This window comes from Mesoplodon mirus (assembly GCF_964341445.2).
Source record: "Mesoplodon mirus genome assembly, chromosome: 9".
In the NCBI taxonomy this organism is placed as follows: domain Eukaryota; kingdom Metazoa; phylum Chordata; class Mammalia; order Artiodactyla; family Ziphiidae; genus Mesoplodon; species Mesoplodon mirus.
This window is the reverse complement of record NC_138985.1, coordinates 59,379,646-59,395,718: the sequence shown is the minus strand read 5'-3', so window position 1 is coordinate 59,395,718 and position 16,073 is coordinate 59,379,646. Positions and strand designations below refer to the sequence as shown.

The window sequence follows — 16,073 nt, the reverse complement described above, 5'->3', positions numbered from 1 at the left end:
CTCCGGACAGAGACTAAAACAAAAACCAGTCTTACTCAATGAGTGAAATGCTTCTTTGATTCTTATTACAAGTAAACTCTTTTGAATATGCTTATTGGCCACCTGAACTTCTTCTGTGCAATGTCTCTTCATGTCTTTTGACCATTACATCTTGGCGAGCTTAGTACTTTTATTTTGTAAGGCTCTCTATAAAATATATTTTAGTTATATATATTACATTTTTTTCTAACTTGAACTTTGACATATAGTTTTATTAATTTATTAACTAATTTTGTTTTAATTAAAAAGAAGATAACATAATTTCCATCTCTGGTAAAAGAATGGACTAGATGTCTAAAGAATCGCCCCTAATACAAAATATCTGTCATGGTGACAGAAAAAACCCAACAAATATCTTAGTAAATACATGGCAAGTAAGATAAATCTGGGGCCAACAACACACTGGATTACCTGTGCCTTGAAAGTTTGGCAAAACTCTCTTAAAACACCAACTAGGTCTGATGTTTGATTTATGCAAGTATTTTTAACTAGTGCCCATTTTTTTCCTACCTTTACAAGACTATTCGTATTTTGTTTCTTCCTTGCTTGACTTTGGTCAAATATATTTCGTCTATGTTACCCAAGTTTCAAAAATACTGGCATAAAGTTTATAATATTATTTCACAATATTCCCTTATTATCTTTTACATTTCTGGTATATCTTTAGTCTTGCCCTCCTCCCCTTTATCCCTAATGTTGTTTATTCATGCTTGCTTTCTTCTTGATCAGGCTTGCTGGAGATCAACTGTATCAGGTTTACAAAACATATTTGGGTTTGTGAACTTCTCTACTGAATTGTTTTCTATTTCACTCATTTCTGTTCTTTATTATTTCCCTCTTTATTTTAATTTATATCTGTATTTTTCTAATTTCATGAGATGGTTACCTAGTGATTAACTTTCAGTCTTTTTTTCTTTTCTAAAAATTAAAAGCTGTATTTTCCTTGAAATAAGTTTTGCAGTATCTCACAATTTTAATAAACAGCATTTTCCTTATTAGTGCTCATTATTTTCCATTAGATCTCTTCTTTCACTTATGATTTATTTAGTTTTTAAAAAATACCTAAATGTATGGGGGGGGCTTATCCTTTTTTTGATTATTTTAATTTGTGTTTTCAGAAAATGGAGTCTGTATGATATTATTTCTTTGAAACACTGCAATTGTTATGTATGGCCTGACATATGGCCAATTTTCAAAAATGTTCCAGGTGTGCTTGAAAAGAATGTGTATTCTCCAATAGTTGGGTACATGTTCTAAATATGCTTACATCAACCTTGCTGAATGTTTTTTAAATCTTCTAAATTTTTACTATTTTGTTAAACTATTTTTTCACTAACTAATTACTGAGAACTGTGTTAAAATCTTCTACTATGAAGGTGGATCTGTCAATTTCTCCTTGGAGTTCCATAAATTTTTGCCTTAAGTATTTTGAAGTTACAGTATTAGATACAAATAATTTTATAATTGTAATATATTTCTGGTAAATTGAACCTTTTGTCAATATGTGGTTGACTGTCTTTACCTGTAATAGGCTTTTCTTGTAATATTCTTTTCTTAAATTGGGTGGTAGCAATACAAGAGTTCATTTTATTATTCTTTAAAATATATATGTACATTATATATATTCTCCTAACTGCATATTTTATAATAAAATTTTAGTGGAATGGAACAAAGTAACTCTTTCATTTAGAAGCTTCCTGTAATCCCATCACATTTAAATAATTTTTTTACTCTTAAATATTAGCTTCTATATTCATATGTATTTTTATAAAAATGCAGTAATAATTATACTCTATTTTAATTACATTGGCCACATGGAATCTTAATTTATAAAAGAGATAAAGTGGGGTAATTATGTGCTTCATATACTTTGAGAATCCTTGAATAACCACTTATGATTCCACTTTCAGCATTTCAGAAATATTTCTATTGTAAATATAAAACCAAATAATTTCCAAAACTTAATATCAAAAATGTTTTATATTTAAGTGGTATTTGGTAAAACAGTGAATTTTTGTTCTTCAGTTTATTAATAACCCACATAAATCACAGGTTTCAAACATCAGTTTTTCATAAAAACAACTGAAGACCAAAAAGCATTGACTGATAAATAACCAGAGTCAGTTACTTAAAAAAAACATTCACTGGTAACTAACCTAATAAAAATATCCCGTACAGCTTGTTCACTTGCTCCAATATATTTGCTGAGTAACTCTGGTCCCTATTAGGTAAAATAAAATTAAATTAGAATTAATTCAAAACTATCTAAAAACAAAATATAATTTTTGTTCATGACTAAGTCTAAATGCAACAATAGAAAAATTTTAATATAATGAATGGATTTCTCTGAACTACATTTAAAAAATTAATGCGGCTGGACTAAATATCATACCACAAGTTCTATACTTGGTGTTTCCTTTGCTTAGAACATTTGTCCCCAGAGAGTCTCATGGCTCATTGCTTCATTTTATTTAGATCTCTGACAAAATGCCACATCCTCAGAAAGGCCTTGTCTGACAAACCCACCTATGACCCACTCCAGTTACTTTACACCTCCTTCCCTTGACTGTTTTCCTACCTAGTACCTACCACCACCTGACAGTATATTATACATTGAATGTGCCTGTTTATTGTCTCCCTCCCTCCACTAGTAGAATATAAGCTCCGAAAAGGCAGTTTTGTTCATTACTGAATCCCCAGTGCCAAAAACAGTGTCTGCTACATAATAAGTACTGAATAATTATTTGTTTAGTAAGGTAATGAATGGTTTAAAAAGGGAAAATGTTCCATTTATCTCAAATCTTTGGAGACTCCAAAAAATATGTAATGTGACATGAATTACTTTAATTGGCATCTTCAGTAACTGAAACCAATTTATTTGCTCAGAAGTTGAAGAATATATCATTTTTCCTAAAAGTCAACTGACAAAACTTTCAAAACAAACTTTACTACATATAACAATATCAATAATGAGGACAGTCTTTCCTTAAATTGGGATATTTTAAAAAACTGAATAGGCCCTAAAGTGATCTCCAATGAAAAATCATTACCTTGAAAAGACCAAAAAGTGATCAGGATATGTGACCAAAATAAAGTATTTCTAATACTCAGCCATCTAGATAGTTATTAATATACTAGTATTTGATTATATTTTCTCAATATAGTCAGAGAACTACAGAGGATGGAACAAGAAACAACTAAGGCAAAATATTAGGAAAAAGGCAACATACTGGTGTCAGTGAAAGGGCGGTCTTTGATGCATGCCTCCTAGGATCCACCCTGACCTACACAGCCTCAGCTCTCTACCAAAACCTGTGCATTGAGAACTCATCCCAATTGTGATTTGAAGATTTACTAAAGGGAAGAGATAAGATGTCCTCCCTAATGGAACAATCTAAAATACAACAATATTTGCAAGTGTTAATCTTGAAAATTATATGTTAAAAAAAAAGTAAAACTACATTCTAGTGACAAGTAAAAAAGAATATGGTCATAGTTATTCCAAATTCCAAAAAAAGAAGATAGGAAAATTAAAAAGTTATAGCTCTCCATCAATGCCAGGATACCCACATAACCAGCTCAGAAAATCTCATGTGATAAAAAGAGGGTAGGCATAACCCAACTGCAAATTAATAAACTGGATTTCAGATTATAAATCAATTTTGAATAAGTTTACAATACAGGTTTCCCTCACTTTTTGAAGTTTGCTTTACACTACTTCACTTTTATGAAAGACCTACATTAGTAACAGTTTTCGCTAACAAAGAAATCCAAAGGAAATGTTCACGTTTATGAAAAAGGGTGAAAAGCAAAAAGCATTCAGTGTTTGTCCCGCTGTGAGCTGTTGGAGAGGCAGAACATACCCCAGCAGCAACAGAAGCGCCACCAACCTTCTTCCTAGGGGACTACACGCAGCATCGAGCCATCATAGTTTTGAACTGTGTCTGGGAGCAGCTGTGCTTTATCTCGATTTATTTTGTTCATCCATTAGCAAGATGTGTCCAATTGCTCCTTTGTTTTCTACCATTTCAGTTTACAGTAATGTTTCATAGAAACACTACTTCTGGATGGTGGGGGGAAATCTGAATATGATTCCTTTGCCTTGAAATGTAATCACTCTTTGGCAAACAAATATTGCTGGCGTGCTGAAGCTGTACCAATAAGACAGCACATCCCAGACCATAATGACACACCAGTGGTGGAGTGTGAAGCGTTGCCCAAAATGACCTGCTAGCGTGTCCTTTAATGACCATACTCACCCTGTATCTGAAAGAATTTAACTTGGTGTGACACAGCAAGGGTGAAATAGAGCCAACAAATAAAACCCCCAGCTTCCTGCCTTAGTGTGGTCTCCAGCCCCTAGTCTTCTAGGTTTTCTTCCCCCTTCAAGTTTGCTCTTTTATCTGATTATTTAGGTGTAATTCTATTTTATAATGCATGAAGATCTGCCTTAAGCAAGAACATAATAAGCCCTACAAAAGAGAGATGCCTCATTACTCAATTTCCCACACAGTTAAACTAATAGATGGATCACTGCTCCTACTAGTTTTCCAAATATGAGATTAACCCGCTATCAAGAAACATAAATGGTGTTGGCGAGGATATGGAGAAATAGGTATACTCACTCACACACTGCTGGCAGGAATGTAAAATGGTGTGGTCCTCAAAAACTTACACATAGAATTACCATATGACCCAGAAATTACACTCCTGGGTATATATGATTTCCAGAGAAATGAAAACATATGTCCACATAGAAATTTACATACAAATGTTTATAGCAGCGTTATTCATAACAGCCAAAAAATGGGAACAACCCAAATGTCCACCAATGATGAATGGATAAACAAACTGTGGCATATCCACACCACCTTAAAAAAGACTGAATATCATCCCGCCATAAAAAGGACTGAACTACTGAGGCATGCTACAACTTGGATGAACCCTGAAAACATTATGCTAAGTGAAAGAAGCCAGACACAAAAGGTGACATATTGCATGATTTCTTTTGTATGAAATAGCTAGAATAGACAAATCCATAGAGACAGAAAGCAGATTAGTGGTTGCCAGGGGCTGGGGGAAGGAGAATGGGCTGAAAAAGTTTTGCAACTAGAGAGAGGTGCTGGCTACACAGCATTGTGAATGCACTAAATGCCACTGAACTGTACACTTTAAGATAGTTAATTATGTAAATTTTCCCTCAATTAAAAAAAAAAGAAAAGAGAAGAGAAAAAAGATAAATGCCAAACATACCTTGACACTAATAAAATTCATTCCACTCTCTCGTGCAATTACTCCAGCTAGTAAGGTTTTTCCTGTTCCAGGAGGACCATACAACAGCACTCCTGTCCTTTGTCGTATGGGCAAGTTTGCAAATAATTCTGGGTACTGAAAGAAAAATATGACAAAGAACTCAACTCTAAAACAAATGACTAAGCAGTGGCCAAAGATCAATGTATAGAAAAAAGTACTTGGGTGGTAACAACGGCCATCTTTATGACAGTACAATGATAGAAAAAACATTCCTACTCAGAATAATAAATGAACTCAAAGGAACTACCGCAGATTTTTCCCGATTGGACCATGGAATACATTCCGCATAAAAAGCATATAAATGCATCAGAACTTCTTTCCATTTTTTCCTGTTTTTTTTTGTTTTTTTCAAACATTATAATAGTACTACATTAATAAAATAAAAACTAACCTTTTAACAAGTATCCTGCCTTCCACTTGTATGGTTCATGGGGCAAGTTATGACAGCTATGTATATTCAAATATATTCAATCAAAGAAAGAAAATAAATAATAGAGAAGCATGTGTAATTATAATCGACAGTAAAATCTCCCAAGAGTCTCAATGCTGAACAAGTAACTGACTGCTTCTAAATTATCTTCTAAATCACCAGTTTCTCAGCAAGAAAACTTTTTGAACAGGTGAGCCAAACATCAGGCTACTGTCAGCAATCTCCTAGTCTCCTCTATTAAGTACACCTATTTAGTCCCACGTGTTGACAAAATTTCAACCTCATCTCGACCTCCATTCTAATCTGAAAGAGGCCCCAAAGTCAGCACTTACGCAGATGGCCTCACGTATCTGGCCTGGGATGCATCTGGATACTGATGTTTGGTGCCCAGACCCAGCATTTGGGGTCATGACCCGCAGGCAAGTACTTCCCATGCCCCTGTTCTCCCAAACAGGCTTTAACCCCCAGTCTGGGCTGCACTCAGTATGTCCCAGGCCCCACCAGACAGTTCCCAGGACTGTCTGTAACTGAGGTCCTTACATGTAACTGAGATCCTTACCCATTTCTTTATCTCTTTGGATGGGCCCCTGATCTCATGCAAAGATCCTTTTCTCTCAGGTTTCTGATTCAAACACACCACCTCCTAGATTCTACTTTTGATCTTCTAAAGAACAATCTACAACTGCCCCCTCTATCCTGCTGTCTGCCTGGTCTATGCTGCCTGCTAACTCTGCCTTTCTAGACTGGCATCCAGAGTCTAGAAATCTGGCTTAATCCATCAGCTCTGTGGATCTAAATGACTCTCCCACCTGCCAGTTTATTCCAATCTGTTTCTGCTCAACCCTAGCTGACTGTTCATTTGCTTTAGTACAACCTGGACGATTCAAGAAAAACACAAGAACTCTGAAATTCACATCAAAATGTGTTTACTATAAATATCACCTCAGCTTTCTTTCCAGGCAAGGAATACATCAGATACTTAAAAAATCTGTTAGAGTGCCAAAAATAGGACTGGACATTTATTTGGTAATAATAAATACTTGTTGGACCAAATGGAAGCTGGGAAAGCCAACATATACAGCCAGAACCGATGGATGATTCAGTGGTTCTTCTGGCAGTCGGTAGTGCTTGGTTTGGTTGTTTTTTAAGTACCTTGGCTGGTAACTGGATAGTGTCCACAAGTATCTGCCGAACTTCGTGTAATCCGCCAATCTTATCCCAGCCCAGGTCCCTAGGGTTATGCAGGTCGACATTTCGCAGAGACACAGGAATAAATCCTCGGAGAGCCTTTCGCAAGTCCAATGTTGTTAAAACTAATTCTGTTTAAAAATAAACAAAACTTCTTTTGGTAGTCCTATTTGTATATGAATTTTCAAAACATGCCATCATACTGTTGACCTCTCTTACCCATTTTCCCCTCCCTTACCCCTTCCACTCTAGTAACCACCACTCTGTTCTTTGTATCTATGTGTTTATGTTTAGTTTGGTTTGTTCATTTATTTTATTTTTTTGTTTTTTATGTTCCACATATGAGTGAAATCATGTTATTTGTCTTTCTCCATCTGATTTCACTTAGCCAATCTTAATTAAAAAAAATGCCATCAATTTAGCTGGAAATGCCAATTTTCTACTCAAATAGCTGCTTATTTGAATACTAAAATGGAATATATTTAATTCTTACCTTACTACAATTACACTTCTCCACGACGGAAAGAAGAGTCCAAATTTTGGTTTTAACAGTAAAACTTACCTTCCCTGGTGGATATACTCTGATGAGAGAGACAAGAATGTATGGCTCGATCCATAAGCACTGTAAAATCTCTAGCCACAAACCCTTCAGTTTCTTTTGCTATACACTGCAGATCAAGATCAGTGAACTTGTTCATATCACAGTCTAGTTTATTTTTTATTACATTATACAGAATTTCACATCTTTGATCCTAAAGAAAAAAACACAAAATTCAAATTTATAATTTTACTCAAGTGCAAATTTCTGTACATGTATTTTGAGAAATATCAGGTTGACATAATCTACAGGGACAGAAAGCAGATTGGTGTTTGCTTGCAGGTGGAGCGGGGGAGGGATGATTGCAAAGGGGCAGTAGGAAACATGGGAGGGATGGAAATGTTTGCTACTTTAATTGTGGTGATGGTTTCATGGTGTGTATATATATATATATATATATTTATGTTAAAACTCATCAAATTGTACACTTTAAATAGTGAGTATGTTGTCTTCAATTACACCTTAATAAAGTTGTAAAAAAAAATCACATTCATAAATGATTGCTCTCTTTCTCCAGTAAGAAGATTTTTATTTTGGTTCCTTTAAGGGTTGTTGTTATTCCTATAAAACATAATTCTAAAAACACATTCAATGACCAATACCACTACCATTCTGTTATGCTTAATAACAGGTGTATTTTTATTCTTCAATAACAGTTAATTAGCACAGGGTCTGAATATTTAGAGTAGACGTAAGAATTTTAAACAAGAAGTTAAAATAAGCTTGCCTGTCCCAAAACATTCTTTTTGAGCGTGCTGCCACTAAAACCATCAGGATTGAAGTCCCCAGAGATGATGGGCTGTATATATTTGGTCTTTGTCTTGCTTCTGGCACAGATCTCCTAAAACCCTTAAAATGTCCTAATGATAAGAGTGATAAAGGTGTCTTGACATTAATAACAAACCCCTTTTAGCCACACCTGAGTTTACATTAATGAGGTGACTTTTGGAAAGCACCTAAGTATGGGGGCTGGTTGCCAGGGGAACCAACCTTGACTAGAGGATTGAAACTTTCAGTCCCACCCCGATTTCCAGGGAGGGGAGAGGCACTGGAGGCTGAATCAATGACAATGGCCAGTGCTTTAATCAGTCATGCCTATGTAACAAAGCTTCCATAAAAACCTAAAAGGATGGGGTTGGAGAGCTTCCAGGTTGGAGAACCAGAACACTTCCATGTGCCACCGGGCCAGGCCCCAAACTCCACAAGGACAGAAGCTCCTTTGTTTTGGACTTCATCCTATGTATCTTTTCATCTGACTGTTGATTTGTACCCTTTAATATTCTTTTTATTTTATTTTATTTTTATTTATTTATTTTTTTGTGGTACGCGCACCTCTCACTGTTGTGGCCTTTCCCGTTGTGGAACACAGGCTCCGGACGCGCAGGCCCAGCGGCCATGGCCCACGGGCCCAGCCGCTCCGCGGCATGCGGGATCCTCCCGGACCGGGGCACGAACCCACGTCCCCTGCATCGGCAGGCGGACTCTCAACCACTGCGCCACCAGGGAAGCCCCTGTACCCTTTAATATTCTTTGTAACAAACTGGTAATCTAGTGAGTAAACTAGTTTCCCAAGTTCTGTGAGTTGTTCTAGCAAATTAATTGAACCCAAAGAGGGAATAGTGGGAACCTCTGACTTATCACCAGTCAGAAGCACCGGTAACATTGGCATCTGAAGTAGAGGGCTGTCTCTTGGAACTGAGGCCTTAACCTGTGGAATCTGACGCTCTCTCTGGGTAGTGTCAGAATTGAGCTGAATTGCAGGACACCCAGTTGGTGTCCAAAAATTGCTTGATGGTGTGGGGAAAAAACCCCCATGTTGGAAATGGGTGCCAGAGTCATAGTGGGTACAGAATATTAGTGCTGGTAAAAAAAAAAAAAAAAAAAGTTTAGTCAGTCAAATTTTTAAAAGAAGAAATGCTTAAAAAAAGGTAAATATGTGAGGTGATGGATGTGTTAATTAACTTGATTGTGGTAAAGATTACACAATGTACATGTATAGCAAATCATCATGTTGTACACTTTAAATATATATAAATTTACTTGTCAATTATATCTCACTAAAGTGGAAAAAAAATTCTAATTTCCATAGTGTATTTACAGATTTTACCAATGCGAAATGAAGCAGTTCAGAATTTTTAGGGTTTTTCTTTTTAAATGGAATAAAAAAAGAAAAATTAATAATAATAATAATAAAAAAGAAATGCTGTTTTATAAAAAGACATTTCCTTGGAAAGTACCTGGTAATATTTCGGATGGTTACAAACGAAAATTGTGCATCTAATAGCAAAACATTCACTGAAGGTCGATTTTTAAGTACCCTTAAGATCACTAACATAAGCATTACTTTAAAGCCATAAATCATGAATAAAATTGAAAAATATGTAATTTATAAAAAAAGTGACATGGGAATTCCCTGGCAGTCCAGTGGTTAAGATTCCACACTTCCACTGCAGGGGGCATGGGTTCAATCCCTGGTTGGGAAACTAAGATCCTGCATAACACGCAGCACAGCCAAAAAAAAAAAAAAAAAGGGACATATTTCAATCATCTTCACAAGTAGTATGTTACCTGGTCGGGAGGTTGAATATGCTGGACACACTGAAATATGTGAATTCCTTGAGCAGAAACAAGTAAAGGATGTAGAGAATGTTGAGACTGGCTTGTAGCAATCAGTGCCACCAAACTTCCCATGGAAATAAACTCTTTCACCACATCGTTCAAAGCTAGAATTAAGTAATATAGTGTAAAAACTTAGTACACAAAAGCATGAAATTTTAAAATCATACATTCATTAATAATAATAACCTAAACTTGAGCTTTAAGGTGGAGTATGAATGGAATGGCTCCTCTTTACCGTTTAAAAGTTAAATCTTCCATTCATTCATCAGTTTATCTACTGAGGACCTAATATTGGCCAGGCTCTAGTCAATCTAATGAAGGTATAGGAAGCACTGTAAACTCTGTATACTCAGAACAATGCCTAGGTGAGGTTCCTTCATCTAGATCTTATTAAGTATGAAAAGGAGTCTCTGAAATAAATATTATAGAAGGATGATAATAAAACACAATATGGAAGTTTAAGTAAGCAAAATACAGCTCATATTCCTATGACTTCCTGAACAATCTCTTTCTACTCTAGCTTTTGCAAGGTTTGGCTGGTATGAGGTTAGAACTGAAACAGGCATTAATAACATATACCTGAGTCCTGACCTAGAAATCTGCAGCATTCCCTTAAACACTAGACTAACAAGTCTTGCAGATGCTACAGGATTCCAAATGTGAGATTAACACCAGTTTACGGTAACCCAAGCCACTGTGGTTGCATTTTTTATCTATTTCACCTCTTAAGAACCTCGAGGCAGCGGAAGGCTGCGAAATCCTCCAACCCCCACCCTGGTCCCACCCTCTCCTTGAACCCTAAGCTCTAGGCAAAGGAGTATTGTCTAACATACTGTGATTTCTTCACCTCTGTACCTTTGCCTGTGGACCACACTTCCTTTGCAGCTTCATTAGCCTGAAACTGTTCCAAACTAACTTCTACTACTCCATCAAAACTCATCTCAGGGGGCTTCCCTGGTGGCGCAGTGGTTGAGAATCTGCCTACCAATGCAGGGACATGGGTTCAATCCCTGGCCTGGGAAGATCCCACATGCTGCAGGGCAACTAAGCCCCATGCGCTACAACTTACTGAACCTGTGCTCTAGTGCCCGCGAACCACAACTACTGAAGCCCATGCGCCTAGAGCCTGTGCTCAACAAAGAGAGAAGCCACTGCAATGAGAAGCCTGCGCACTGCAACAAGGAGTAGCCTCCACTCGCCACAACTAGAGAAAGCCCTTGTGCAGCAACAAAGACCCAACACAGCCAAAAAAAAAAACAAAAACCAAACTCATCTCATTTATGAACTCCCCCCAGAAGACCCTGATAATTTCCCACACCATCCTCAATTTAGTGTATGTGCTCCTATCACACCCTGTACATACTTCTAAGAGAACATATCCTACCTACCTCTTAGTTGTGTCATCCTGGACAAATTACATAATCTTTGAATTTCCGTTTACTCACCTGTAAAACCAGGAGAATATCTGCATGTAGAGTACAAAGCAACCCCTAGCCCTGAAAGGGCAGTCAACACGTGGTAGCTATCATTATGACTATCAGTCTTCTGTACTAACATTACACCTGTTTACTTTTATTTCCTCTCCAAGACTCTGAGAATATAGTGCACAGAAATATTTGTCAAATGAACAAAGCAAGAGTAAATCTGTACAATTCAGCAATTTCTAATAAGTGGAGGATAATGAAAAGGCCCCAAAGACTAATGATGAAGTCGTAGAATTTTCACACTGCTCTGACTCTACTGATTTTGCTAATACAGAGCAACCTTAGAACGCTACCAGAGGCCTCAAAAGCAACACATAATATAGCACATATTCTGTTCTCTAAAGAGAGCAGATTTACTACGAAGACTGGAAATGCTGTCTGATAAAGGACAAGGGCCTGCAGCCAGCGAGTGAACGCGTAACGTTACCATGTGCGAGCCTCCGGCTCTGCACAGCCTCAGGACTGTGCTCGTGTTCTGGAAGAGCAGACAGGCCAGCAACGAGATCCAGGTCATCCAACAGGACAACAGAAGGCTGCCGCCACACCGCCTCTGAGAAAGCTGCCTCTAGGGCTTTCTGTATGTTTTCAAGCCTTTTTCCTTAACACAGAAGATATGAAATGGTTTTATTGTTATTTGAGGGCTGGGAAAGGTCAGGCTGCCATTGAAAGCATCAGAAAAGCTCAATATTGATTTGACTATGAAAATTCAATCAATACAGTATTTTGTTATATATATACCAATCACTAAAATTTGTTAATCATTAACATGGTTTAAATAATACAGCCTCAAAGGACTAAGTACTGAATTTTATAAAACTGAAAAAAGGAATATGCTACTATAATTTCTATACATATGTATTTATTTTTCCTTGCCTCATTCCATGGAGAATTTCAGATGGCTTACAACAAAACAGTAAAATAAAAGCAGGATGTGGGAAAATATAAATGAAAGCAGGGGATCACAAGTCAGATAAAATCAAACACAAAGGTAGTCACCTAGAGATCCTAGAATTGCTATATTTGAATCATTAATTTGGCTTCAATCTTCCTGGTGAATCACAAACTTTTAATTTTCAAAGAACAGAGAACATACCAATTCATAAACCAATATAAAGAGTTCCTGTTACTTAGTTCTCAAACAAAATTTTCACATGAGGCTTCAAGTAGACTCTGAAGAGATGGACAGTGTCTCTGAAACCACATTTATAGAATATGAAGTAATGGGTTTTCAAAGGCCATTTCTTAGTTTCCTATCATATACTAGATTAAAAAGCAGAATATAATGACTAGTTGGGACTATACGGTAGTGGTAGCCAAGGGGGGAAAAATTAACTACTCAGTAAAATCTTTCTGATTTTTAAAAAATTAAATAGATAATATAAATGTCAAAGATTTTCAAAAGTACAAGTGTACAGCTGACCCAGGAACAACATGGGTTTGAGCTGTGCAAGTCCACTTATATGTGGGTTTTTCCAGCAGTAAATACCACAGTACTGTACCACCCAAGGCTGGCTGAATCTGCGGACACAGAGGGACCATGTATACAGAGGGCTGTGACTCTAAGTTACAAAGGCTTTTGTTGCATAGAGGCTGGGACCCCAACACTCACACTGTTCAAGGGTCAGCTGTATGTGATAAATTGTAAGTCTCCTCTTTGCTGTCCCTAGCCACCCACTTTCCCTCCCCTGAGGCAGCCACCCTACGAGTTTCCCAAAGCAAGTCAGAGGGAATCTATACCCGTTAGAGTATATTCTAGATACTAACTTTCTCAGAGTGGTGTAAGTTGGAATTTTCAGGAATATAGTCTACAAAGAGTTTTGGCTAGGAAAAAAAAAAGGCCTCCATCAAATATGGAGAGTTTTTACATTTTTATTAGAAACACTAAAAAACATTAGAAAGACAAAGATTTAAACTTTCTAAGTAATTTTAATGACTAAATGACCAACAGAAAAGTTAAAGATTAGATATTTGTATTTACTAGATTACCAGCATTAAATAGTAACATTTCTTTCTATCAGAAAAAAGATTTATGTAGAGTATTACCATATTCATACCTCGTAAAGCTTTACAGTCAACTATTTCCACATGGGCATCCAATATGTTAAATGCTTCTTTACAGATTGCCTTCGCTAAAGTTGATTTTCCACTCCCCTAGAAAATAATTGCTTAAATTAGAACTCTCAATATATTCAGTCACAGAAATAGCCTCTGTCACTGTGATAACCACCAAGATTCAGCCTCATCAATCAAGTATATACTACACAATGTTATATAACAATTACATCTCAATACGGCCAGGGGAAAAAAAGAAAATCCACATCCCTGATTATAAAATAACATTTAAAAAATACGAAATAATTGTAAATACTTAGTAGAGAAAGGTAAAAAAAAAACTGTAATAGGGGCTTCCCTGGGGGCGCAGTGGTTGAGAGTCTGCCCGCCGATGCAGGGGACACGGGTTCTTGCCCCGGTCCGGGAAGATCCCACATGCCGCGGAGCAGCTGGGCCTGTGAGCCATGGCTGCTGAGCCTGTGCATCCGGAGCCTGTGCTCCGCAATGGGAGAGGCCACAACAGTGAGAGACCTGCGTACCGCAAAAAAAAAAAAAAAAAAGGAATCGTCCCACATCACAGAATTAATTACTGTCAACTGTTTTGCTGCATCATCCTTCCAGACACTCCACACACATTTTCATGCAAATTTATGAACATGAGATTACAGTATTCCTGAGGGTTTATAATAAGTCATTGTCCTCTTTATCAACAGATATATAGAGCTGCATCAGCTCCCTAGTACAATACCACTGTGAGGATGTACTGGACCATAATGTGTTTATCAAGACCCTTCCTGGTGTATATTTATGCTACTCCCACTTTTTAACTATTATAAGTAAAGCTAAAATAAATATCCATACATATATGTTTACTTATTTGTCAGATTATACCTTCAGAATAAATTTCTAGAAGGGTAATTACTACATCAAAAGGTATACATATTTAAATTTTGCTAAACATTGCTATAAGTGCCCCTTAGAAGACTGAACACTGTTAGGGTTTTTTTTGGATTCTGTGTTCATTTTATTTTTTATAACATCTTTATTGGAGTATAATTGCTTTACAATGCTGTGTTAGTTTCTGCTTTTTAACAAAGTGAATCAGCTATATGTATACATATATCCCCACATCCCCTCCCTCTTGCATCTCCCTCCCACCCTCCCTATCCCACCCCTCTAGGTGGTCACAAAGCACCGAGCTGATCTCCCTGTGCTATGTGGCTGCTTCCCGCTAGCTATCTATTTTACATTTGGTAGTGTATATATGTCCATAACGCTCTCTCACTTGGTCCCAGCTTAACCTTCCCCCTCTCCATGTCCTCAAGTCCATTCTCTATGTCTGCCACTGTTAGGTTTTTATAATCCTTTTAATATAGGTTTCCTCCCTCAATCTACTACTATTTCCTTTTTTTCCCCCTAATAAATTTATTTATTTTTGGCTGCGTTGGGTCTTCGTTGCTGCGTGTGGGCTTTCTCTAGTTGCAGCAAGGAGGGGCTACTTTTCATTGTGGTGCATAGGCTTCTCACTGTGGTGGCTTCTCTTGTTGCAAAGCAGGGGCTCTAGGCGTGTGGGCTTCAGTAGTTGTGCAATGCGGGCTCAGTAGTTGTGGCTCACGGGCTCTAGAGCGCAGACTCAGTAGTTGTGGTGCACAGGCTTAGTTGCTCTGTGGCATGTGGGATCTTCCTGGACTAGGGCTTGAACCCGTGTCCCCTGCATTGGCAGGTGGATTCTTAACCACTGTGCCACCAGGGAAGTCCAATCTACTACTATTTCTTACCATTGTTGCTTTGTCTAGCTTTAACACCCCTGCACCAGCTGTAATATTTTGCTTTTCATTACTGTGAACTGGAAAAAACAGCCAAGCTTATTGTGCAAAGTCTGAAATTTAGCAGGCATTCAACGATACTACCATCATTATAGTTTACAGAATGGCTTTTATATTTAAGTCACTGGACCCCAAAGAATAAAGAAATTAGGGATGCTGGGGTATAGGCCCCACCTGTCACTTTTTGCTGAATCAGAGGGCCTTTTCTCTCACTCAAAGTAATTCACATTTAAAACAAACAAACAAACAAAAAAAAAACAAAGTAATTCACATTTGTATAGCACCTTTCATATATATTATTTCTCTTAAGTGAGGTTAATCCTAAAAGGCAGGTTAAGAAACTGAACACTGCCTGAGGTCACAGCCAGTAAGTATATAACAAAGGTGGGACTCAAATTCAGGTCTTCTACTTGCTCTTTCTATTAATCACGCTACCTCTATGTGAGACGGTGGAACTCTGGTTTCTGAATCAATAGGATATTGTTTTTCAAAATAAATATTCTACCATGATGATATATTTTGAA

The 16,073-nt window shown here is 37.1% G+C and overlaps 1 protein-coding gene across 2 annotated transcripts in view; it reads right to left on the bottom strand.

Annotated features, from left to right (window-relative positions):
* PEX1 (peroxisomal biogenesis factor 1) overlaps nt 1-16,073 on the bottom strand; it is a 70,634-nt gene that overhangs the window by 22,892 nt on the left and 31,669 nt on the right. For both annotated transcript variants that reach the window (XM_082631656.1, XM_082631657.1), the window contains exons 11-17: nt 13,726-13,822; nt 12,099-12,269; nt 10,137-10,291; nt 7,533-7,722; nt 6,935-7,101; nt 5,293-5,427; nt 2,196-2,260 (exon numbers count right to left, since the gene is read on the bottom strand). In XM_082631656.1, the coding sequence (XP_082487782.1) occupies nt 2,196-2,260; nt 5,293-5,427; nt 6,935-7,101; nt 7,533-7,722; nt 10,137-10,291; nt 12,099-12,269; nt 13,726-13,822 (980 nt within the window). The remainder of the gene's footprint in view (nt 1-2,195; nt 2,261-5,292; nt 5,428-6,934; nt 7,102-7,532; nt 7,723-10,136; nt 10,292-12,098; nt 12,270-13,725; nt 13,823-16,073) is intronic.